We start from the raw sequence: 25664 nt of genomic DNA, 5'->3' as shown, positions 1-25664 counted from the left end.
CCGACCAGGCGATCAAGATCGGATCGGAGCTGCCCGAGCGGGAGCAGGAATGACTCATCGGGCTCCTACGGGAAAATGCCGACATCTTTGCCTGGTCCCCATCAGACATGACGGGTATAGACCCGGAGGTCGCGGAGCATCGTCTCAATATCCCACCCAACGCTCGCCCAGTGAAGCAAAAGCCCCGGCGCCAGGCCCCTGACCGACAACGCACCATACAAGAAGAGGTGGACCGGCTCCTAGCAGCAGGCTTCATAGAAGAGGCCAAATACCCCCGATGGTTGTCCAATGTAGTACTCGTGAAAAAACACAATGGAAGCTGGAGGATGTGCGTTGACTACACCAGCCTTAACAGTGCGTGCCCTAAAGACTGCTACCCCCTTCCGAAGATCGACCAACTGGTCGACGCAACAGCTGGGCACGCACGCCTATCCTTCATGGACGCCTATTTAGGGTACAACCAGATCAGGATGGCGCCCGAGGTCAGAGAGCATACGACTTTCCTCACCGATCAAGGGGTGTACTTCTACAAGGTCATGCCGTTCGGGTTAAAAAATGCTGGGGCCACATACCAGAGAACGGTGAACAAGATGTTCGCCCATCAGATCGGGAGGAACATGGAGGTCTACGTGGATGATATGATCGTAAAAAGTCAAGAAGCCGAAACGCACCTTGCCGACCTGGCCGAGGCATTCGCCACACTACGCAAGTTCGGCATGCGACTCAACCCCACAAAGTGTGCTTTTGGCGTCACCTCCGGGAAATTCCTCGGGTTCATCGTACACGAGAGAGGAATAGACGCCAACCCAGAGAAGGTTCAAGAAATAATCAACATGCAGTCCCCCCGAACGATTAAAGACCTGCAGCAACTTAACGGAAGGCTTGTCGCCCTGTCTCGCTTCCTTGCCCGGTCAGGCGATCGCTGCCTCCCGTTCTTCAAGGCGCTCAAAAACCCAAAGAACTTCCAGTGGACATCGGAATGCGAAGAGGCCTTCAAACAAATAAAGCGGCACCTGGCCAGCCTCCCCCGCCTCGCCTCTGTCTCCCCTGGCGAGAAGCTAGGCCTCTATTTAGCGGCTTCCCCGCGAGCAGTCAGCTCTGTCCTGATTAAGGAAAGCTTCGGCCAACAACTCCCGATTTACTATATCAGCCATGTCCTCAATGGACCTGAGGAGCGTTACCCGCCAATAGAAAAACTTGCGCTCGCCTTGGTGCTCTCGGCTCGGAAGTTGCGTCCCTACTTCCAGGCACACCCGGTGGAGGTCATCACCGGCCAACCTCTTCGGCAGGTCTTAACAAAATTTGATGTTGCAGGTCGACTCCTCAAATGGGCGGTGGAGCTCGGCGAACATGATATAAGATACGTGCCCAGGACCGCCATTAAAGCCCAGGCAGTGGCCGACTTCATCGCGGAGTTAACTCAGATGGAGGACGGAGACCCCAAGCAAACCCCCGAAGCTTGGACCCTACACGTGGACGGCTCGGCCAACTCAAGGGGTACCGGCGTGGGACTGGTCCTCCTTGCCCCTGACGGACGTTCGTTCGAGCGTTCCCTCCGCTTCGGGTTTAAAGCCACCAATAACGAGGCGGAGTACGAGGCGCTCCTAGCCGGACTAGGGCTGGCCCTTGAGATGCAGGTAGCCGCGATACACGTCCTCACCGACTCGCAGCTCGTGGCCGAGCAGCTCAGCGACGGATACGAAGCCCGAGACCCAACCATGGTGAGATACCTGGCACGGGTAAGGGACCTAACTGCCAAGTTTCAATACTTTACGTTATCCAACATTCCGAGGGAGGAAAACGAACGAGCCGACGCGCTAGCTAAGCTGGCGTCGAAACCGACCTCCAAGGCAAGGGGGGGGACAATCTCACTAAAATACTCCCTTCTGCTTCACTGACTTGATCGTCGGAGGGGCCGGGCCGAGCAACCGACCCGACCTGTGTGCAGGTACTCGACCGCCACTTAATCCGCCCGACGCCACGGAACTTTCCGGCCAGCGGCCTCCGTGGCAGCCACCGCAACCACCCAAGAGGAGCCACGTCTGATCCCAGCCATTTGGAGCCCTGAACCAGCCTCGTCGACCCCGAGGTCACGGCTGAAAAAGTTACTTACCGTAACAACTATAATCGTGGTCAATGATTGTTCATTAAAATTGCTTTAGTTTTATCAATTACTGACTTGAGTATTAGAGAGATTACGTTGGGAACCCCACCCAACATTGGTCTTTGTGTAGGTCTATCGTAGAGCATGCATCCGAGTCAACATCAAAACCCAAAGCAAGCATCCAAGCCTCCCTTCTAGCCACATTAGACTTCTTGTGTATGCAGATCCGAACTGAGTTAGGCTGATTTAGTCATCACAGACATTTATCATATCATTTTGGTGCTAGAAGGAGGGCTTATGCCATAAGAATATCATTTAGTCGATCCACTCAATGGATGCTGAAGCGAGGGTGCTCCACCCTCAACCTATATTGTGCCAAATATAACTCGAACCATAGTTAAAATGACTTTTAGTGCTCCCTACAATGACATCACGACTAAGATAAACTGAAGCACTCCATATGATGATACAATGATTAAAATGACTCGAAGCGTTCCCTACGACGATAGTGTGATTGGGACGACTCGAAGTGCTCCCCACAGTGACAATGCAAGTGACATGGCTCAAAGTGCTTTTTACAACGATAGTGTAACCAATATAGCATGAAGTGCTTTATATTATGACAATGTGATTGACATGGCTCGATGCATTTTCTACCTGGACAGCATGACCGATATGGCCCAAAGTGCTTTTTACGAAATTAATATTACTAACACAACTCGAAGCTCTCTCTATGTAGACAACATGGCTGACACAACTTGACTTGCTCTTTGCAATGAGACAGTGATCGACACGGCTTGACATGCTCTCTTCAATGACAATGCACTCAATAATGTCCAAAGCATTCTCTACAAAGATAGCATGATAACATGATCAATACGGCTTAAAATACTCTCTACGATGGCAACACTATCGATACTACCCATAGTGTTGTTTACAATGACAATGCGACCGACACAGCCTAAAGCGCTCTCTATGATAATAAGACAACTGAAATGACTTCTCCCAATAATGACAACATAATCAAAATGACTTAAACTGCTCCCTATGATGATATCGTAGTTGAGATGGCTTGAAACGCTTGCTATGAATATAACATGACTAACATGGCTCAAAGTGCACTCCATGAAATCAATGTGGTCGGCACGACTTGAAGTGCTCTCTATGACATCAGTATGATTGGCATGGCCTGATACGATATTTATAACATTAGCCATGTCAACGTCGGTCGACATGGCTCGAAATGCTCTCTACGACATCAGTGCGACTAATACAATCCAAAGCACTCTCTATGATGATAACACAATCGACATAACCCAAAGCGCTTTCTATAACATCAATACAACTAACATGATTTGAAGCACTCTTTACAATGATAGTACGATCAATATAGCTCGAAGAGCTTTGTACGATATCAATATATCCAACATGTCCTGAAGTACTGCTTTCAACGTCACTATAGCTAACATGACGAAGTTCTTTTAACGACTGCATAACTGAAATTGTACCAATATTCCTCCTGTCAATATTAATTTTTCGATGAGATGTCAAAGCATCAACATTCGGTGAGTAGGTTTGACCGTTGACTATCATACTAATATTTGAAGTATAAGATTATGAGAAGAGATGTTGAACCCTTCCTTACCTTTTAACAAATCGACGGTGATCCTGTAATTGAAATCTATCGCGACAATTGTGGAAACGTGGAATATAACCCCTCCCTCCCTCCGAGATTCAACGGCTGTGCCGCGATATCACAATCAAATCACAAAAAGACATCTACTCCCCGGCGGCGGCGTTCTGATTTCCTATCCGCCTCATCATTGGACAACGACGAGTCCTACGGCGGCTCACTTCAGCTTGCAGTTTCCACCCATCATTCGTATGGCATGCATTAGGTTGCTATAAACAATATGACGAGCAAGTTCGATAGTAACAATCATTGGGATGTCAATTTCTTCCTCTAGAGAGAGAAAAACCAAAAAAATAAAAATAAAAACAATATTAGAAGGAAACACCTCCCTATCATCAGCTCCTCCTATTCTCTGCAGAACAACACACCCTATTCCTCGGGGAACAGTTCATCCTTCACCGAAGGAGCGATCCACTGTATCTGGATATTAGTTATATCCCACAGCTCATTCCCGTCTTCCTGCACCAACACCTCCTTCTCCTTCATCTCCACTATCATCTTCTTCAGCAGGACCGGAACCAGCTCCTGCAGCACCCCGACGTGATCCCCCAGGTCGGCCTTCATGCAGGTGTCCATCCTCCTCAGCATCCCGAGCCAAAAGGACCTGAACCCTGTGCTCTGCGACAATGGTATCAAGAACTCCAGGTACACTTCCACCAGCATCTCCATGGCCACCTTCAGCGTCCCCTCCATGCTCCTCATCTCCCTCTCCGAGTTCTCCCTCCGCGAGTACTCCAGCATCTTCTCGTGCAGGTCGTCCACCATCGCGAAGATGACGAGGTTGAAGCACGCGAGGCAGTTCGCCGGCGAGAAGTCCAGCTCCTCCGCCGCCGCAAAGCATTTCCTCAGCTCCGCCACCGCTTGGTTCCGGATCTCCTCGCGCCGGACCAGGCTCGTCTTCCTCAGCGCCTCCACGAGCTTCATGAACAGGTTTGCTCCGAGGTTGCCGGCGCTACCACCGGCCTTCTGGCCGTCCTCCGATAAGCTGCTGTTGGTGCTCCCCGGGTCGGAGTAGCCCGACTTGTGCCACTGGATCAACAGATTCACCGTGTCAGCCATCAGGCTCAGAATCCTGGAGCTCTTGTCCAGAGGGCTGATCTTTAGCGCAGCGAACCCGAAGGCAGCCTCGATGCAGTACGGGTAATTGTATCTGGTGATGTGGGTGCCCTCGCTCATCAGCTTGACCAGGGCTTCCACCCCTTGATCGAAGGTCTCGGGATGCCGGCCGGCGACGGTGAGGAGGTGAAGGAGCGTCTTCCAACCGAAGACGGTCTGGACGTTCTTCCCGTGCACGTTGAGTATTTGCATCGTCGACTCAGCTATGCTCTCGCAGCACGTGTCGAGGATCTCCTTGTCGAGCTTCCACATGAGGTTGATGGACTTGAAGATGAGCTCCTCCGGGAGCTTGTCGAGGCGAGACGGGGACGCAGTGAGCTTGACGGCGATCTTGAAGAGCCCGACGATGGCCTTCTCGGCGAAAGGGCAAGGCGAGAAGAGAGGGAACTGGGAAACGATCGCGAAGCTCTCGTGGAACTGAGGCCAGAATGCAGAGAACCTGTGAAGGTTGACCGAAGCGATGGTGACCAGGAGATCCCAGCAGAAGCCAACGATCTCTTCCTCTTCCACAGGGGTGCTAAACTTCTGGCCTTTCCCTGCCGCTGCAAAGATGAGCGCCCTCCCCATATTCTGAAGCGACTCATCCGGCAGCTTCGAGCTCTTGCTAAATATGTCCCCGATCTGGCACTGCTGAATGATCTTGAGGTTGTTCTCCAACTCGCTGCCGAAGCTGATCATGGAGTCGTTGCTGTTGTCCAGCGACAAGAACTGGGAGAACCGCCCGATGAGCCCCGAGACGGACCGGTTGCTCCCGGCCCCGCGATGGGATGCAGGAAAGATGACGCCCGACTCTGACTTGGCGTGCGTCTGGGCCTTGGAGTCGGCGGCCAGAGCGGTGTCAGGTTCGATCACTGACTGCGGCAGCAGCTTCAGCCTCTTGAGCTTGAGCAAGCAATCGATCATGTTCTTCCACGCTCCACGGATGGATTCCCCGAACTTGTTGGCGATGGTGAACAGGGCCAGCGTCGCCATTCTTGGCTTCAGCTCGTTGCTGAACGTGAGGAGCGTCTCCTCTGCCGTGGCATAAGGGTTCAGAAGGTTTGTGAGCTTGCAGAAGCAGGAGAGGAGCTCGTCGAGGATGTCCTCCAGTCCGTAGCGTGCGATCCTCGCCACGGATATCAACCCGTCGAGGCTCTCGTGGAGGATATCCTCGTCGTCCGTTTGCTCGAATATGGCGGCCAGCGTGGCCACCGAAGGCCCTGAGATGGCCACGAAGACCTCTCGGCTCAGCTTATGCTTGTAGTCGCACGTGATGAAGGGCTCCACCGTTCGGGATCGCTTGATGAGGTCGTCCCAGTGGGCGGAGCTCATCTCGGTGGGCGTGCCAGCGGTGCCGAAGAGCGTGATGGCGTTGGTGGAGATGGAATGGAAGAGTTCGGAGAGGTAGTCTCTGGGGAGATCCATCCCTCCATTGATTGCTCTGTTGTTCCTGATGAACTCCTCCTCCGTCATCTTCTTCTTCACCTGCGGATTGTGCTGGTCGGTGTTGAGCATGATCAAGGAGTAGCAGAGGATGAACACGGCGTCCTTGCTCGCGAAGATCTCCGACGACTGCTGCTCGTAGAACCTGTCCGAGAAGGCCTCCAGGATCCTCTGAATCTTCTGCGACTCCCCTGGCAATCGGAAGGTCTCGAGGTAGCTACGGAGGGCGATGTCGAGGATGACGCCGGTGAAGTCGAAGGTGCCGGTGAATTCGTTCAGCACTTGGATGTTGAACTCGTCGGGATCGCCAAGAAAGTCCCCGATCTTGTTCTTGTCCAAGCCCGGCGTGAAGCGGAAGAAGTAGGCCAAGCTCTTGGGCTCGGGAGGGCTGGGCACCAACTTGGATAACTTCAAGAAGTCCAACCCTTTCTTGTCGTCTCGGTTGTAGTGGTTTGCCGCGATCAGTATCTTCTTCTTCTTGAGCTTCCTCATCCGGACGAACTCCACCCACGTGTCGGAGTTGTCGCTGTTGTCGCACTTCTCGACCCAGAAGGGCTTATAGTCGGAGACGTCGATGTTGTAGGCCTCGCGGTCGGGAGCCTGGTCGACCTCGATGTTGTCGGCGATGGTTGTGATGATGGTGACGATGCCGCCGAAGGCCTGGATCTGCAGGGGTGACATGGGGGTGCCCACGGGGAACGCGATCTTGCACAGCAACCTCGCGGCTTCCTCCAGCACGTTGTGCCGCAGCGGGTCGCAGTCGTAGTTGACGTATGTCTCGATGACGAAGTTGGGTTGGTGGCAGAAGCTGGTGATCCCCTCGACCGCCACCTCTTGAAGCTGGGCGCCGTTGCTTCCTGCTGCAATCCTGAGCATCACGTAGGTGAACAACGCCTCCAGTTGCAGCCTGAGACACCTGCGAGCACGTAGGGATATGGTGTTGACATGCATTGCTGCTCCTCGCCTTCTCTGGTTCATGATGGTTGGACGCGTACCGTCGCAAGAAGTTGTAGAGATGGAGAACGGTGCTGCAGATCATGGAGAGGACGAGCGGGCTCGTGTGGGTGGCGTAGTGGATGAGGTGGTGGAAGAGGTCGTCTTGGATGATCCGGAGAAGCTTGGGGTGCTTCCCGATGGCTTCGCCTCCCAGTTCGATGGTGGAGTTGATGAGCACAAGCGCGAAGAGCTGGACGTCCTCGTCGGAGCTGATGGATCCGACGCTGTCGGCGTAGTCGATGACCTCGCCCACGTTGAGGAGCGAGCAGAGGAAGTGGAAGATGTCGACCATGCAGCGAGCTCCGTAGCTGCCGGTGGTGGCGACCTCGTCCTCCGCCTCCGGCCTCTCCACCGGCACCCTCACGTCAGGGAGGCGCACGAAGATGGCCTGGACGAGCTCGTGCATCGCGTGGCGGGCGCTCCGCTGCAGGAGGTCGCCCCGGTGCGCCGACTGCTGCACCACCTGGAAGCAGGTGTTGACGAGGGTGCACACAGCGTGGTCGGTAAGGAGGACAGAGGCGCGGGTGCGCATGACGGCCGTGAGAACCTGGAGCACGCGCATGAGGACGGCGTCCTCCGACGCGCTGTCGGTGTTCTCGAGGCGGCAGTTGGTGACGGCGAAGACGATGGAGTGGATGGCGTCGCGGGCGCCGGGGGTGTGCTCGTCGAACACGTCGAGCTTGAGGACCTTGAGGACGGTGGAGAGGGCGACGCCGGTGGCGGCCGCCGGCACGTCGTCGCTCTGCACCACGTCGAGGAAGGGGGAGAGATAGACGGAGGGGTCGGTGGCGCGCCACTCGCCGAGCTGGCGGGGGTGGAACAGCAGGGAGCGGAGGGCCTTGAGGGAGTGGAGAAGGTGGGGATTGGCGGCTTCGTCCGGGGAGGCGACGCCCGGGTCGTGCGGGCGGCGCATCACCGCCAGGACGGCGCCCACCTCCGCGTTGAGCATGCAGGAGATGCCGATCTCCCGCCGCCGCGGCACACGGCTTACGACCGAGCTCTTCTCCATGTCGGTCATCGCCGTTGACAGCCCTCCCTCCTTACCCGGCCATTCCCAATTAACCTAACCCATTCCAGGCTCACGAAACGGTGGGTGGTGGCGCGTGGGACACGGTTGCCTGCACACACACACACACACAGACGCCTGCTTAATAATAGAGAGGCAGTTACCGGCACCAGCTTACTAATTCCACCACCTCCGGTCGTCCGTCTTCCTCGGCGGCATCGAAATCAACTCCGGCATCGAAATCAACTACGGACTCGAGAAACGAAAGGCGACGGATCCATCAACGGCCTCGGAAGGTGTTATAAATAATAATTCAGTTAAGATTGGGTAATTAACCGATCTTAATTTTAACTGTATTCTATAATAAAATTGACGAGTTCGATCGTCTTAGACTAATAAGACGGTTTAACGATCACAGCCTCATAAATTGTTATCTGAGTGTGCCATATGACTTCGATCATGCTAAATTTCAAGTGGCGAGAATGACCCTTTACAGTGATCGACACTTGACTTGGCAAAAGGGCAGTCGTTATCCTGCTAATTATTTTGGCTGCATGTAAGCAACTACATGCTAATAACCAGTCATCACATAAAACCTGATCCTGACCAACCAAATCCTTGGGGGGGTTCTCAGCATAAACTTTGCAGGAGCAAAAAATTTATTGAAGGACCAAAATTGACACAAACAGATGAGGCACAAATTCTGGTTTCCAAGTTGTCTCTTACCTCATAAAAGTGGATATGGAAGTTGCACAATAGGAAAGAGGAGAACTTTTTATTTCAACTTGGTGTTCTCCGCATCCTACAAGCATGCGTCGGGTTGCTGTCTCCAAAATTGCAATGGTGAAATAATATATACACTTCATCCCCAGCTAAAGAACAGAAATAAGGTAATTAGAACAGGAGAGCTCCAAATGATGATCCCTTTGACTGTGCATATTTCGACTTTTATTTAACAGCTGCAGAAGGCTGATACTTTGGGATGCATCTCACTTCCAAATTTCTCTTTTCCAGAAATATCATGAATGTCAGTAAAATGGTCAGCTTTTCGGGCAAAATAATAAAAAAAAATTCTCGTTAATTAGAACATAACACAGAATGTTTAGCATCCTACTAATCATATGTCCTTGAAAGAATGAAGTTGGTATGTGTACTTCCTATTCTTCTGCTGGGCTCTCCAAAAGCAAGCTAATGCTCCAAATGTACAGCTAGCAACCGCGATGGCCAATGCAGCCCCAACGGGTACCGCAACTGCATTAGTTGAGGTGGTGATGTCGTAGGATTCATCGTACTTGCTACTCAAAGTTGCATCATTGTGAGAAGATGCAAGGGTCCTCCCGTAATATCTGACCAGAAATTTGTACACCTCATCCTCATTCCAATATATTTTCATGTTGCTGCGTCTTTTCCTGCTTAAAGATACATAACACGACCGACAGAGCTGCTTCGGGGGCCATATGATCTTCGGAAATCGTGGATCACCTGTGCCTAATGCCTTTTCCTCTTTGTTGAGTCTCTCGTTGACTTTATTATGTGCTCTCCATAGCCACATGCTCAGGTCGCGAGTTCTGTTAAATGGTACTGAGACACTGCAGGCACTCCAAAGTCATATGTTGTAAAGATAAAATACTTGACAGCAGCAGATTATAAAATTGTGATATTTACCTTGAAGACATCTCATGAAAATGCCTACGGCAGTCGTCGCAGACAAAAAAGTTCTGGATAAAATCACATATTGCAGTGAAAACCGATTGGCTCTCTCCATCTCCAACCCTGACGGACAGGGAGTGGAACAGAACCCATAGGCCACAGCTGCAACAAGCACTAAAAGAGTAAGCCAAACTATCACCTTCATTAGTCTGTTTGATGACACATTATGTGATCAGAAGATTTTATGTAAGCAGTCTGAGATTCTCACTGCCAACAATCAATAATATATACGGCCACATCATTCAATAAATTTCCATTTAACACAATGAAGATGCTGCACTCCCAAATAATATGCGAAGGGAACAAAAATTAGCATCATCGCCAACTCATTAAATTCTTAAAAACATTAGTCATGCCCCAATCTTATAAGTCCAATTTTCAGTCAAAATTGTCAATGTAAACTGCAAGCTCAACATCAGCCAGCCATGTCAGTTGCAACAGCAAAATATTTAAATGGATTCAGGCCATTTCTCTTGGAGACAATCAAGCTACAAATATCTAGTAAACTAACCTCACAGGACATAATTCATTCCTTGCCCTTCCCATAACCCTTCAAGGAGTACAAAAGGAAGAAACTAATGCAGAGAACTAAACTGACATAAATAACAAGCCATATAAAGCATCATGGATGCATATGTGAGAAAGAAAAGAAAGGATATACCTATGATCTCTGATCTGTTTATAATCCTTAAGTTTTCTATGAAATTGGATAGACAGATTCCATTTCATTGTTTTTAGTATTCATTCCTTACCTAATCAATTTGATTTTAGCTTTTTTGTAAGATATCACAGGTACAATGTTGATATTTTAATTTCTGGATCTATATAATATGTTATATGGGGCAGATTTAAAGAAGCATGAAACTTAAAACCATAGTCAGCATCTCTGATTTTTTGATGTATAATTTTTATTCATATTCCATATTTGAGCTACCACAGAATGACTTATGTGGTCCAACCCTCCAATTGCCCTATAATCAAGTATATACCATTTAAGACTATTCAATTGCTTCATGAAGAGCACAATACCATAGTACAGCAATCAAAATGGATACAAGTTGCAAGCACCTGAAGCCTCTCGTATCGTTTTTGCTCCCACGACAAAATATCTGCAACATAGATCCACATGATTTAGAAAATCTGCCAATTGTTCTTTACCTAGTTACATATTAGATATGACCTATTAATTCACTTTATCTTATAGAACAATTTATCTCATCAATCAGTTAACTCATAGCAGGAAAGGGTAGCCGTGATAAGCAAACCTAACAACTTCAGTCACCAGTAAAAGTGGAATCTGGTGGTATCATTATCTGTCCACTACATAAAAAACAAGTATTGTTGGTCAAGCATAACTCGACCACTTCTGTATCTTTAGATCAGACGCAATCTGACATGCCTGCCAGATCATCAGAAATTCTAACTACTATTTTAGTTAACGATGGCTTTATGAATGATTCATCTCATTGATTAGTAAATTCATAGCAGGATAGGCTAGCTGTGATAAGAAAACCTAACAACTTCAGTCATTAGTTAAAATGGAATCAGGTGGTGCTATTCTCTATCCACATTGTACATGTGGGTCAAGAATAACTCGAGCAATTTTGGATCTGATCAGATCAGAATGCAATTTGGCATGCCTGTGAGGTCATCAAAAGTTCCAGTTATATTCTCTATCCACATTAATAATTAAAAAAATCCTACAATAGCAACAATTCTTAGAACAGAAGAATGGGATGGCACATCAAAGTCAGACCTTCAAAGGAAAAGCAATAGAAGATATAAGAAAAGAGCTTACAGTTAATTTCTTCTCTGATTTATTATGATTCACCAAGTGCAGTTCAAAATTAAGCTACAAAGATCAGTCAAGGTCTAAGTATTACAACAAGATAAAATACACTAGAAGGCCTTAACATACAAGAGGAATCAAGGTACAGCAGTTTGGATAACAGAAGTAGTCTATCAATAATGTAAAAGGGTGACTAGAACTCAAAAGAACACTCACGAATGGAAAAATTACGTTCTGGACGTGGTCATCATCTTCAGTGGATTGAATCACATAGCATACTTGGTCTAGATTATTGACTTTGCACAGCTGTGGATTTTGACTGAGTATTTTCACATTTACATTTAGAGTAGTGAAGCTACAAACAAATCCAGACAAGATTATGACAATTTCAAAACTAAATGATTTTATTTATTAGTTAGGAGAAATCTGAATCAAGAAACTGAAAAAGGTCTACATAATCTAAATTATTGACTTTTCCCAGCTATGGGTTTTGATTATGTAAATGCAAATTTACATTTAGGGTAGTGAAGCTAGATAAATCCAGAGAAGATTATTACAATTCCAAAACTTAATGATTTTGTTTATTATTCCTCAGGACAAAATCTGAATCAACAAAATGACGAAAGTTTAGTGCCCACCCAATAATGACGAGGAACCTCCTTGCCACAGATTGAATAGGATTTAAGTACGTCCAGTTCCTGTAATATGGGAGCCTCTTCTGAACTGATTGAGAGCGGACCGGAAGGCCACAGGTCATCGAAATTGAGAAGTATCTCAGCAATTCCTCTCCGACACCTATACCAAAGTCAATAATAAGCAATTAGGAATATAATAAATTACTTCAATTTGTGAATAGATCAATCTTTAACCTTTTTGAAGGATGATGTGTTGCCAAAATCTGAAAAATTTTTATCAGTGGTGCTTGAGTACTTGACTTGATCATCTGCATTTTACAAGGGTAATGTTGTTTATCTTCTTGGGTTTTAAAATCTAAAAAATCAACCCAAATGTACAGTTAAGAGAAATAAGTTTAACTTTGTGTTGTATGATTATCTCGAAAGCTAAGGCTGTTGCTTCCTCAACATCATAAATTGCTCGTGCAATCTGCCACAACAGAAGTATTATAACACTCTCAAAGTGATTGCTAGAAATAAGACAATGACAAATGTATCTTCAACTCAAAGAACTAATTTAAAATGATGTTAATATACCACTTAGAATATCTAAGTAGTGTGTACCTGTTCAGGATCAGAGACATTTGTTGGAAGTGTGTTTTCATTTTCATATCTTTCATCATCAAAGCTAAATGAACTGCATAGAACAGAAATTACCTACCATTGAGATAACTTCCATCTAATCCTAGTATCTTCAGTACAAAGTAAATAAACATAAAATATATGAAATCCCAAGTCATCAATTTCCTGACGTAGAACACTATGAAATCTGACCATCTAGCAGCAACAGTAACTAATTCTTGTACAAGCAACAACTACACAAGTATGCATGAAAAAAGCTAAGACAATAGATGAGGAAGGAAGACTGCCCTGTACAATGTAATGAGAACAAACAGCAGAAATTTTAAACGCACAACTCTTTTTACCTTTGTCAGAAAATAACTTTTGGATCATAATCTAGTGCCTTAGTTATTATAATTCCTCTTAAAGGAGTTTTGGTTCATAGATAAAGCATACTTTGATGCATCATGTGGTATAACCCGATCATGATTACATTAAGACTACATGGCAGGTTTTCTTTTTCTTTTCTTTTATGTTGGAAATGCATATATACAAATAAAGGGTAGTTCTAAGAAGAAGATAATTGAGAAAAAAAAATCTAAACAGTCACTACCACTGGTAGGATCTCCATATTATTCAAAAACTGAAAGGTAAAATGAGAACCAACATCTTGCCTGCCCATTTTTTTGTTTATCCAATTGAGTAGTCGATCTGCAGTCCGTCCATCATCAATTGATTGTATCTCACTTTTCTCTTGCTTAGGGTCCCATTTACCAGCCACAAATTTAACTGAAGGACCCCACAATAACATGGGATAGTAACCAACTGAAAATCTATCACAAAGATTTGCATTTATCTGTGCTGCCAAACAGAATGTATGAAGAAGGAAGTAATCAGTAAATTACTCAAAAGTATAGGTCAACTGTTGAAAAAAGGCAAGAAGTGGAAAAGAATATCTTGAAGCCAGATCAATTGAGCCACAGATTGTTGTTTCATGGCACAGGACATGCCAATTACTTTCTAGTAATCTGGTGTCTAGTCCTGCCAGTCGGCATGCTAGATTGCCAATCAACATAAGCCAAAATCATTGACCCAGCCAGCATGGCTCAACACACAACATCGTGGAACCACTTTTAGCATGATATGTAAAAACCAGCACTAATTGACATGACAATCCTTGATTAACACCAGTTACTAATTAGAAGCATATTGAAATGTTCTAAAAATACATCCTCATAGAAAGGAGATAAAAAATTAGTTCCAACAGGCTAACCCTCAAGATTCCAGAAGCTACTCTGGAACCAAACAAGATTGCTTCTTTGTCAGATACTAGCCCATTAAATACCCATTTTTTCTTCAGCATATTATATGTTCCTTGATAGGAATTGTGAGTTATTCAAGGAAAGAAGAAACACTAAGGAAGAAGCTTGTCAGCTTTATGAACAAATTAACTAATAGTGTAGAAACCAGAAACCAACAGAAAGCCATGTGTTCTAGGTCAAGAAGACCAAAAATAGTAGCAACCAATAATATAAATTCATTGTTAGCAGCTAGCCCATGTTGATCCACCATGTACTGGAATAAACATGCAAACATTGGTGTTTGTTGGCATGCCTTTTCCCGTGGAGCTTCGACAGTGACTAGCACTACAATGAAGAGTGAATCCTAAGGAATGAAATTTTCTCACCTGATATTTGCTGGTGATATACTTTTGATGACTAAGACCTCTGCTAGAGATGCTAAATCCATTAATATTTTTCTTAAAGATTAATGCAACTCTCTCCAACCAAAAGTTTAATAGAGATATATTCGATTAAATTCTATCCAAATTCCTAAAAGCTCCTTAGCTGTCTGTTGTGTTTAGGCTTTCCTATTACTTACTGTTGGGAGACCACATATCCTAAGTGTACTCTAGTTGTCTTTCTTATTAACTAGCTTAAACATATGTGGTCTCCCAACAGTATGTTAGATTAGATTACCATAATTTCTAGGAATTTTCTTTGGGATAGAAGACCTAAACACAATGTCCCACACCTAATTTACTCATGAAATCTTGTTAGGCCTATCGATAAGGATGGATTTGCCAGATTAGAACAGCCAAGTCTTCCCTTAGGGCCAGGAATTTTTTCTATATCCATTAATTAGGACAATAGTCCTTGAGCTAGAATCTTTCACTTGAGTATGGGGACATCAAACTTTTTGCCATGATTTGTAATGCCCATTAAACCACATCAAGCTATGATCCTTGGAAAGGCTGGAATTTGATATGGAAACTTATTGTTCCTCCTAGAATTAAATTTTCCGTGGAAAAAAAATGAATTAAAATTTTCACTAACAATTTTTAGCATGCCATGCATCTTTACCCTGATGGAGTTGGCACTATTGTGTTGTCCAATGAATTTACTGAGCATATATTCTTTGTGTGCAAATATAATGTGGAAATTTGGGAAACTTTTTAAATCAAATATGGTCATCCACATTTTAGCCTGATTGGCTTAATGGGGACTGGACTACTGACCATTTACTGTAGGAATCTGATCAGCAAAATTATCCTAAAGGCCAAATTTCATAATATCCTTCTACTAAACTGGATGAATAGATGCCAAAATTCCTAATATCCTTTGGAAACTGAATGAACAGATGCATGGTAGCCTTTGGTGGTTCAGAATAACCAACAATTGGTTTGGAAGGATCTAAGCATCATTATAGGCTACTTATCTGTGCAGCCTTCTAAGAATGACCTCTGTGGATTTCAAGCAGATTAAATCAGAAACACGACCCTTTTTGAGGTTAAAGTTCAATTTTGATGAAGCTTTGGATCCTTCCAGTAACAATAGGGGTGGCGATTGCTTAATGGATCCCCCATTCTTGTTTCCCCTATCATGAATTAAGATTGGAGTGCTTGCTTTTTTACCCAAAGAATCACACCAAAGATAATTAACAAGCTATAAAGAGATCTCACTTGGGAAGAGTAAGCTTATCCATGAAGTCAAAAGTTAAGTAGTTCAGAGTGAATTTTGGAACTTTATATTTTTTTATCTATAGTTTATATGGCATATTAAATTTTGTACAAACTACAGCTATTTTACTATTGCATGCTTGTTCTGGAAGAAAAAGGAACATCACATGTTAGTAAATAAGCCAACTTGATAGCTGATTCAAGCTTGCTGCGTTGAATAAGAAATTCTTCTTCCACAACCTACAGTTTTGTAAAAACTTGGATGGACTTTTTGGATTTATCAAGTTTCAATAGAAGAATCACGAAATATTGAATTTCTCATTTAAAATGTTCTTTCCATGTATTTTCTTGTATATATTAATGTCTTTGTTGAAGTTTTATGCCCCTTGTCTGTACCTTCAGACGTAAAACAGCTGAAGGCCATAGTAGTGCACAGCATAGTACTGATGGTTGTGCTCATAATGGACACCATGTCCAAGATATTAAAGAACATGATGAAGAAAAGACTAAAAAATAGGAACTTAAGACTTGAGAAAATGCAATTCATGTGAAACCTTATAAAAAATACAATGGATGAAAATTAAACAAGATTGTTGTTTCTAAATTCAAGACATAATTACCTTCATTGCACAATCAACCCGTGTCATGAGTATAATCCCAGGATGCACTGCATCTGGCCCATTGAAAAGCCTTGCAACCTTTTCATAGTGAGGCTGAATGATTGTGGCTCAATTATGATTGAAGTTAACAATCAAGGAAAATTGAAGCATATAACCAGAATTAACAAGTCTAAATACCTTATAGTTTCTGCAAGCAGGACACCTGTTGAGTCAAACAAGTTATAAGATTCAAGCATACCAAATAGAAAGTGCAATTGTTTACAAAACTGATATTAACATGTTCAACATTCTACATCAGTTAAGTAAAAGACAAACTTCAACTATATATGTAACTTCCAGTACATCATGCAGACATGCATGCAACACTGACTTGCTAGAATCAAGATGACAATAGCCGCAGAGAGTACATGACAAACAATGAATAGCAAACACATTGACTGCAAAATGGACCACCAAGTTGTGATCTATAAATGAAAATATCAAAACATGATACCTATGCCTTGATACTCCCCATTCATAATCAATAGACCAATCAAATGAGAAACCGGCACCATGGAGCCTATAAATTAATAGATCTTGCATGCATGGGAAGAAAAATTCAACCTATTTCATGATCATCTATTCACCATTATGTGATTCTAAAAGTAACAAATCCAATCAGTTGAAATGCTGAACTTTTTTATACATGTCTTCAAAGTAATTAGATCATGATCAACAGTTTAAATTTTTATTAAGCATTTGAAGACAAAATTTCATGTATCATCTCAATGCATACCATTCATTTTGTTTAAATTAAACATTCATGCAAATGACTAAAAGTTTTGGCAAACTAAAATCTTTTAAGTGCTCTATCATTGATTTTGGATGAGAAGAATCAAAGCAAGGTTCGTCGTACAACAGTGTGCCGCTCGGTATGGGCAGTATATACCGGTCAAATAGGGGATCAGTATGGGTGGTACATACTAGTCTATCGGTACACTCTATCATACCATGTGTCGATACGTCGGTATGTACCATACTAATTGTCAGTCAGTACACCGATATGGATTGATAAGGTGAATCATGAATAAAAACTCCAAAACCTTTCAATGTATTACATAGAGAATGTGTGGTGCGTGCACATACAAACATGTATATGTGCCTGTACATAGTAGACACATACGTGCACGCTCTTCCATATTCATGTGGGCTGTCTGATAAGGGCACACACATTGCTCATGGCACCATTATCTGCCAACCAAACATATGAAAACAGATATACTTACAATCTAGATCCTGTTCATCCAATTGAAGAACGCATAAAAACAAAGGGAGAGACAAACAGAGATTTCTTCAAGCATTTATTGTAGCTAGAAATAAACATAAAGAAAAGAACCATCATGTCTTCTCCTTTTGGTCTTAGAATGAATATGCCCTTTAATAGATCAGAGTTTAAAATATATGTGATTTGACATATATTGCAACAATAGTGCCGGCAATGGGGTGGGGAAGGAAGGTGAGAGGAGGAAGGGGGGAGCCTAAGGAAATGGTGGTGGGGGGGGGGGAGGTGGCGAGGGGTGAAAGTGGGGGGATGGAGGGGAGGTGACCCATCATAGCAGGAACAATACTGCTGCTAGTAGCCTGAAGCAAAAACTTAAGCGACTAACCAAATCCTGGTTGAGATTGAAGTAAACAGATATGAGCAGCTAAGGTGCCGCTCAATGTGTTGTCAGACTCAGGATATTAGTGTCTGCTGCAAATTACGATGACCTTATGCTCACCGTATTGGAAGAGAATGATGTACAATAAACGAAGAAGAAGAAAAAAAAAGATCAACAATTTGAACCACAAACTAAAGAATCCCAAAGACATTGAGAAAGATGCATCATAGTGTAAGTTCTTAATACGATGACCTGAAACTCAACTAGATTCTTTCCTCAAATACACAGGATCCCTTTTTAGTACCTTACATATTTTGGGCTTTTAGAAACATCCACGAGATTTTTATATGTCAAGGGATCAATATACAGAAGCTTCCTATTCTCTTTCAGCACTTCATGAATTGATCAAAGGTGGAGCTCGACTTGGTCCACATCAACTGAAAGAAGATGAAACTAAATCTAAAAATTCCATTTTGAAGATCTGGTTTATCCATCAAATATCAAGTTTTCACAGCTAAATAATTTTAACATTGGACACGCGAGCCTTTCCAATGAAACTATCTCGATTCTGATAGTGTGCAGGTGAGTACAGATTCTACATAAATAGGAGACTTTCCAGATTGCAAGTACTGTTACTGATAGCCGATCTCTTCTAATACATTTTTGGAAGCATTTTATACAATTTATTATCAACTTGCTTCACCACGATCACAAACACTTTGTCAGATTCCCAAAACAGAACACTTTGTGAATTGTGATGAGCTGTACTGCGGTGCATATCAGATGCGCTCTTTGACACTGAAAGAATCATAAATTGCATTCTACCCACGCTATTAATTGTCTCGTTGGTCATATCGATCATAAGTCCAAACAAAATAGAGCAACTAAAGTTACCGAATTTTTTGGACACATCGATCAGTATCTGATCCAAATTAAACCAAAAATAAAACTCGATGATAGGCAATCACATGAAGCTAAACACGAACATCCTGTTGTTTTTTCTCGAATCACCATATGCCCGAACCCGCTCTAAAATCAAGAACTGAACTGACGGAACAAAAAGAGAGGAAAAACCAAGAACAGAACGGCACAGAAGAAACGAAAGGCGTCACCAGTGAGCGAAGAACTCGACGATGGCGAAACTCGCCGGCGATTCCTTGAGAACGCTATCGAAATTGGAGCTGTTGAGCTCCACGGTGGCGTCGGGGAGGTCGGTGCGGAGATCGGTGCCGTCACCGACAGATCGGAGGGCTTCGCCTGCAGGCATGCGCAGGATGAGAAGCAGAAAAGAAAGAAAGAATGTTCCATAGACGAGACGCATCGGAGAGGAAGAATCGGAAAAGAAGAAGAAAGCAGAAACGGGGGAGAGATCGATCGCAGCAACGGCGATCGCTTTCTCGACACAACGTTTTCGACGTGCTGTTCTGGGAACTAAACATCGTTTTCTATATATATATATATATATGTATATATGTATATATATATGTATATATATGTATATATATATATATATGAATTTAATTTAATTTAATTTAATTATCTCCTAAACTTGCCACAAAGCATGCATTAGCCGCGTGCAGTAGGCACGGGTTTGATCGAGTCTATTCGTTCTCGGGATGGTTTGGCTTGAGATCAATTTGGAACCTATTAAGTTATTTATGATTGACCGAACCAAACTTACGACTAAGTCAAAAGAGGACCGACAAATTAAAGCCGTCTTTTGTTCATGCTACATATAAGTGACCATATGTCGGTTTTGGAACTATCACGTGGACAACACGTGACGTTATTTGGCTATAATTGCCGCTCAAGTTGAGGCTTTCTGCTTACCGTTTCATCAAATTTCTGTGAGGCGGCAAAACGAGCGCGACGACGGATGGAGCGATGTTCTTCGTCCTCCTCGATCAGATGATAAAACTTTTCGATTCCCTCTCGATCCTTCGCTGATCTTTCTCGTTTTCTCTACCTCCTGTTCCGTTTGAGATATGTCCTTGTTCACTTGTTTTCTTGGATCGAACTCTTGATCTTTCTCCTCCCGGTGTCTTGAGATCTATCCTTCACTTGTTTTCTTGGATCGGAGCCTCGTGTCCCCATCGAAATCCTCGGAGCAGTGTGCAGAAGGGCGATGAAGTTTTGAGCGACCTGGTTGTACTTCCTCCTTGATTGGATGGTAAAACTTCTCCGCTCTCTCTCGATCTTTCGTTGATTTCTCTCGATTTTTCTCTCGTTCTCTTCGTTTGAGGTTCTTTAGGGTTTTGAGATTTTCTTTCTCGTTCTTGTTCGTTTGCTTTCTTGTTGCGGATCATCGCAGCCGGATCAGGTGACGAGCCTTGACCCGCTCGTACAAACCTCTCTGTCCTGATGCTGACTTGAGATATTCTTGATGCAAGTAATCGCTTAGGCTATAATCCGTTCTTTCCCACCGTTCTTGTTTGTTTTCTCTTGAAGGTTTATGTCCTTTCTGTTCCAATCTCTATTGATTCTTTTCGTGTTAGGTTTGTTAAAGAATGTTGCCATTCTTGGATATGTATGCTAGCACTCGTAATAGATTAAGGACAGTGATGTTAGGTTTCAACTGTTTCCAGTCGTTAATAGTTTATTTCTACGACTCTGTTGAGTACTATTCGGCAATTGACATTTCAAGATGTTTCGATTGTTTGATTGGCTGCATCAACTTCTTGATAGCAACTGTCGTCGTCATGATGAGCTCTTACATTTTTTTGGGGATTGAACAATTATAAGGAATTATGAAGGTATCAGTGCATCGTTGATGTAAGTTATGTGGAAAAGACCCAAACACCATAGCAGTTACGAAAATATAAGTGGATAATGATAGTAAATATTGGTGACCACCATAATCCAATGTTGCATGTTATGGCTCCTGGTGCTATCAAATTAATTATTTCTTGTTACATCTGTCAAATTAAATGGCCCGCTATTTGTGGACAAATGGCAAAAGAAAACAAAAAGTTCAGATGTGGACAGATCATATAGGATTATTTTTTAATAAATATAAAGGAACATTTGGTGGCAAACTGATATTAGTTGAGCACAAATTCTTCAAAACAAAGAAAAAAGAAAAAAACGTGTGTATTGAAGTTGTTTGCTCCTACAATATCTGCTATGGTAGTGATAATATCTGCATCATATCAAATAAATAAAGCCATCAGATAAAGAGTATGAATGCCATTGATGCTGGTGATTATGTTTGTTTGTGCCATTCTATTAACTTTACCATACTTTTTTTTAGAGTCATATTTGTGTAAAGCCACATTGTCAATGATGTCTAGTTGACTTCTTGTCTACATTATAATGCATTACTGCTCTATGGATGTGTTGCACATTGCAAATGCTGGGGGGATGAGGAGATGTGATAAATATGAATCTAAATCCATGACCCATTCTATGTGTTTCCTGGGAGGAGGAGCTGTATATTAGTAAGAAGCTCCTATACTTGCTGTCATTGGGACTGGTGCAAAACAATTATTTCCTTTTCTTTTCATCTTTGTTAGTTTATATCTTAGTCCTTTATATATATATATATATATATATATATATATATATATATATATATATATATATATATATATATATATATATATATATATATATATATATATATATATATATATATTTCATATTGCATTCAGATTTTCGAGTACATGACACATAATGGAACTAAAAATAATGAAAATACACACCATTTTGTGATGGTCTAATCTAACTTCATATTTCTCATCCTGATATAAAAGAATAGTTAGAACCATAATTTTAACTTCGTCAGATCCTAAGCAGATGTTATTGCTGGTTACAACATGACATGATTTAGACCTTTAGCCTCAATAGCATCCACTTGTTGGCAGAATTGTGATTGTAATATTCATGAAATAATTATGATACCAAATGTATGTCGCCTAAGATTGTGATAGTAAAACAACTATCATAATTATTTAATGAATATTACAATCACAATTCGAGGTATTGATGTAACTCGGTTACCTAAATTATGACTCGAATACTATCTCATTTTGGGTTGTGTCTATGGGCTTAATTTCATATATGCATATCACATGACGGTATTTGGCTATAAATATTTTTCTTCTGACGACGTGTCATTTTTGTCCAATCCCTTAGACCCTCTCTCAATTTTGGTAAGAGTGATTTTCTTCTACCTTCTCCTCGATAAGATGGTAAAATTTCATGATTCTCTCACAGTTTAACCTCATGTATCTGCCTTTTTCTCTTTTTTTTTTCCCATTCAATTTTCTTGAGAGTTTTGAGATTTCTCGTTCTTCTTGGCCTGTTTTGATGAAGCGGATCATCACAGTCATTGGAGCTCATGATGAACGCCTTCCCGCCTGCTTTATGATATCTAACCCTCTCCATCTTGATGCATTGTTGGGTTCTTCATATCCGCATGGTTTTTCATGTAAGGGATCGTTTATGCTATAGTTCTTTCTTTCCTTGATTGATTGTTTTCTTGTGAAGGTATATGTATTTTCTTTTCCGATCTCTTCTTGCGTTTCTCGATTCTTTTCGTGTTAGGTTCCCTTTAAAAAAATGGTTATCATCCTGTGAGTATTTTTGCTGATAGTTTGTAGGACTGGGAATCTTCGTTGATTTCAGAACTGCTCTATTGATCAATGTTTGGGTTGTCTGACTGACTCGTTCTGAGATAGCGATCCCTCTCACATTTTAATCAGATAACGAGGAATCATGATGCCCACTAATTTGTGGAAAAGAAAGAGCCAACATTGTTAGTGAACTTTATACCTTTGGGCTGAGAAGTCAGCGTGGTTTGATTCGGCTCCAGATGTCCAAGGAGACGCCCACGAAGACTCTAGGCCGGTCATCAGGGGGGGGGGTGTTTTCCTAACTCGACCTCTTCGAAGTTAGTGGAGTTGGATCTCACTCAAAGTCTTCTCGCAAGTTGTTCGGGAAGAAAGTCCCCCCGGCGTAGCCAAGTAGTTGGCTCTTATACCTGTGCACGAGAGTTGATCGTACAGGGTTTGTTTAATGATTGTCGACTCCTATCAACGGCTAGCTTGTACCTTCTGTACGGTCGATGCTTGCATCGGGGTGGTTTTGTACCTTGTGGCGTCGTCCCGAGTTCCCGAGGTGCGCTTTGTATTTGGCAACGCCGTCTTGAGTTCCTGGGGTCGGCTTTGTATTTGGCAACGCTATCTCGAGTTTCCGGGATCGTCTTTGTACTTGGTAGTGCCGTCCCGAGTTCCAGGGGTTGGCTTTGTACTTGGTGGCGCCGTCCCGAGTTCAAGAAATGCCACCCTTGCTAGTATTTGCATAATTAGCTCATATGGTCTACTTTAACAACTCCACATAGATAGTGTGCATGAGCTTAAACCACTCTGTCAACCGATACCAATTCTGGGCGTCGCCTGTTGCCATTTGGGCTATAACAACTTGCAAGCAACAAAAAAATTACGGCAAATAAGAGATTTTATTGCATCCGATCATGCATTTGAAATATGTCCAGAGGCAACACAACCAATGTACACAATTTCTACCATTATGAAATATGCCCAAAGACACCGCATGTCTCTTGTGTTCTCCCTCAAGGTTTGCCCAGTTAATCCGATCAATCCTTACTGATTAATTGTAAAGCAATGATGTGCAGTTCAAAATGGCCAACATAAGGCAGGTTTCTTTCGTAGAGCAACAAAGACTGATGAATTGACTCATTAGTTCAAATCCTATCTTCACCACTTACCCTTAACAAAAAGAAAAAAAAAAAAAGAATGATCGATATTAGTGTTTCTTACGTGCTCCTATCCTCACGTAATGCACATATTGAAAGATTTGAAAGACTCCTAATCAACCAGAAGAAAAAAGATATGCATACCATATATAGAACACAGGAGATCAAGATGATTAATACAAGTGGAACTAACCAAGAAACACTTCTTTAATGACTGAATTAATGTTAGGGAAGGAAAGTCTAATCTAAGACAGCAGGAGTGAACTCTGAACTAATGGTACATGGACTGGTTAATTCTGCTGTGAAATGCAAATGGTACACCTTTAAATAGAATCATAGGCTGGAATAGATTAGGAATAAAGAGTTCACCATGTGATTACTCTTTCTGAGCCTCCACCCACTACATCAGTACCATGATTAATCTTATTGCACGCAGACAAAGTTATGAGAGTAAAGTCACTTCTTACAAAGCGCACACAACCATGGAAAAAAGAAAGTTGATGTTACCTTTATTAATCTAGTTTATAGAATGATAGTTAAATCTTTTGAAGTAAAAAAGACATGTACAGAAATTCCACAGAGCAAACTAACCTCGTTCTCATCTGAGACAGGTTTGCGCTTTCGCAAGAGTGGAGCCTTTCCACCCACAGCAATTTTGCTAGGTGGAGAAGCAACATACGATTGCTAACTACAATTTGGGGCATCACTAGATGGTCAAGCAACCTTGGATTGTGATACCATGCTTAAACATGGAATATAAATTATCACAGCCAATTAATCATAATTTAAGGTTCATATTAGTGAGTGAGATCTACTAGATGTCAGAAGTAATGAAACATGAAAAAGAATAATGAAATGAGCATGATCTTCTAATATGAATGTAAGCATATTATGGTTATAAGTCATTACTTGAATGACTTTAACAATGCTAGAAATGTTGCACTCGTGTCTAGGCTTGATAGAGTAGGAATCATTAGTACATTGCCAAATGTAACATGATAGCTACAATCATCATAGAGCCTAAGGATACAGAAAGTCGAAAAGATTGTGCCTACGAAGCTGGCATATAACAATCAAAAGGTAAAATTTGTTTATCATCAGCAGCTATTTTCATATGAACTTATTTTTTGTACAATTGCACAATGTAGGACCGTTCGGCAGCAACAACAACCCCCCACAATGATAAATGAATGCTCATACTTGTACAGAAATTTAAAAGATGTTAACTTATCTAATAAGTTTAACATCAAAATATATAATCAAATCTAGGATAGTTGCAACCTAAACCTTATTCCTCAAACTCCGGATCAGTTTTCACCCAAACATCACCTGAAATTTACTTAAGCATTTATCCATTAGTAACATCCCACTTTGTCCCTAGAAACCAGATGAGTCACACTTTCTTCATACGGATACATATCCCCCTTCCATCAGGTTCTTCCAATTTAAGACTATTGAGTCATCATCGTTAAGGAGCACATTCATCTCTTCGTCATCTATGCCACGTTTAACTCCCGATATAAGGTAGTAGGCGCCTTCTTATCAACACCAATCAACTGCAAACATAACTTACAATGCCTTGCTTCGATTCTATATGTCCTATGGCTTTTGCTTTGGATAAAAGATATGCTCTCTTCCTTTTAACTGACATTGACATT

At 42.8% G+C, this 25664-nt stretch overlaps 2 protein-coding genes across 4 annotated transcripts; both read right to left on the bottom strand.

Moving 5' to 3' along the window:
- Positions 1-4068: 4068 nt before the first annotated feature.
- On the bottom strand, positions 4069-8461 carry LOC135598852 (ARF guanine-nucleotide exchange factor GNL2-like). Its single transcript, XM_065093252.1, has 2 exons — positions 7331-8461; positions 4069-7251 (listed from the first exon to the last, which is right to left on the bottom strand). Exons 1-2 carry the CDS (start codon positions 8347-8349, stop codon positions 4167-4169), a joined length of 4104 nt encoding a protein of 1367 aa, XP_064949324.1. The 5' UTR covers positions 8350-8461; the 3' UTR covers positions 4069-4166.
- A 902-nt stretch (positions 8462-9363) lies between these two features.
- Positions 9364-19717, bottom strand: LOC135585138 (sulfhydryl oxidase 2-like). 3 transcript variants are annotated; one of them, XM_065093248.1, is made up of 11 exons: positions 19403-19717; positions 16828-16852; positions 16651-16743; positions 13746-13927; positions 13075-13147; positions 12872-12940; positions 12706-12779; positions 12475-12631; positions 11077-11156; positions 10003-10149; positions 9364-9926 (listed from the first exon to the last, which is right to left on the bottom strand). In XM_065093248.1, the coding sequence occupies exons 1-11, from the start codon at positions 19609-19611 to the stop codon at positions 9455-9457; spliced, it is 1581 nt and encodes a 526-aa protein (XP_064949320.1). In that variant the 5' UTR covers positions 19612-19717; the 3' UTR covers positions 9364-9454. The 3 variants fall into 3 exon arrangements, with proteins under 3 accessions (XP_064949320.1, XP_064949321.1, XP_064949322.1); XM_065093249.1 differs by having other exon boundaries at positions 11116-11156; XM_065093250.1 differs by lacking the exon at positions 19403-19717 and adding an exon at positions 17780-17927.
- Positions 19718-25664: the final 5947 nt, after the last annotated feature.

The sequence above is a fragment of the Musa acuminata genome, chromosome BXJ2-1 (genome assembly GCF_036884655.1).
Source record: "Musa acuminata AAA Group cultivar baxijiao chromosome BXJ2-1, Cavendish_Baxijiao_AAA, whole genome shotgun sequence".
Taxonomy (NCBI): Eukaryota; Viridiplantae; Streptophyta; class Magnoliopsida; order Zingiberales; family Musaceae; genus Musa; species Musa acuminata.
This window is presented reverse-complemented; position numbering and strand designations above follow the sequence as displayed.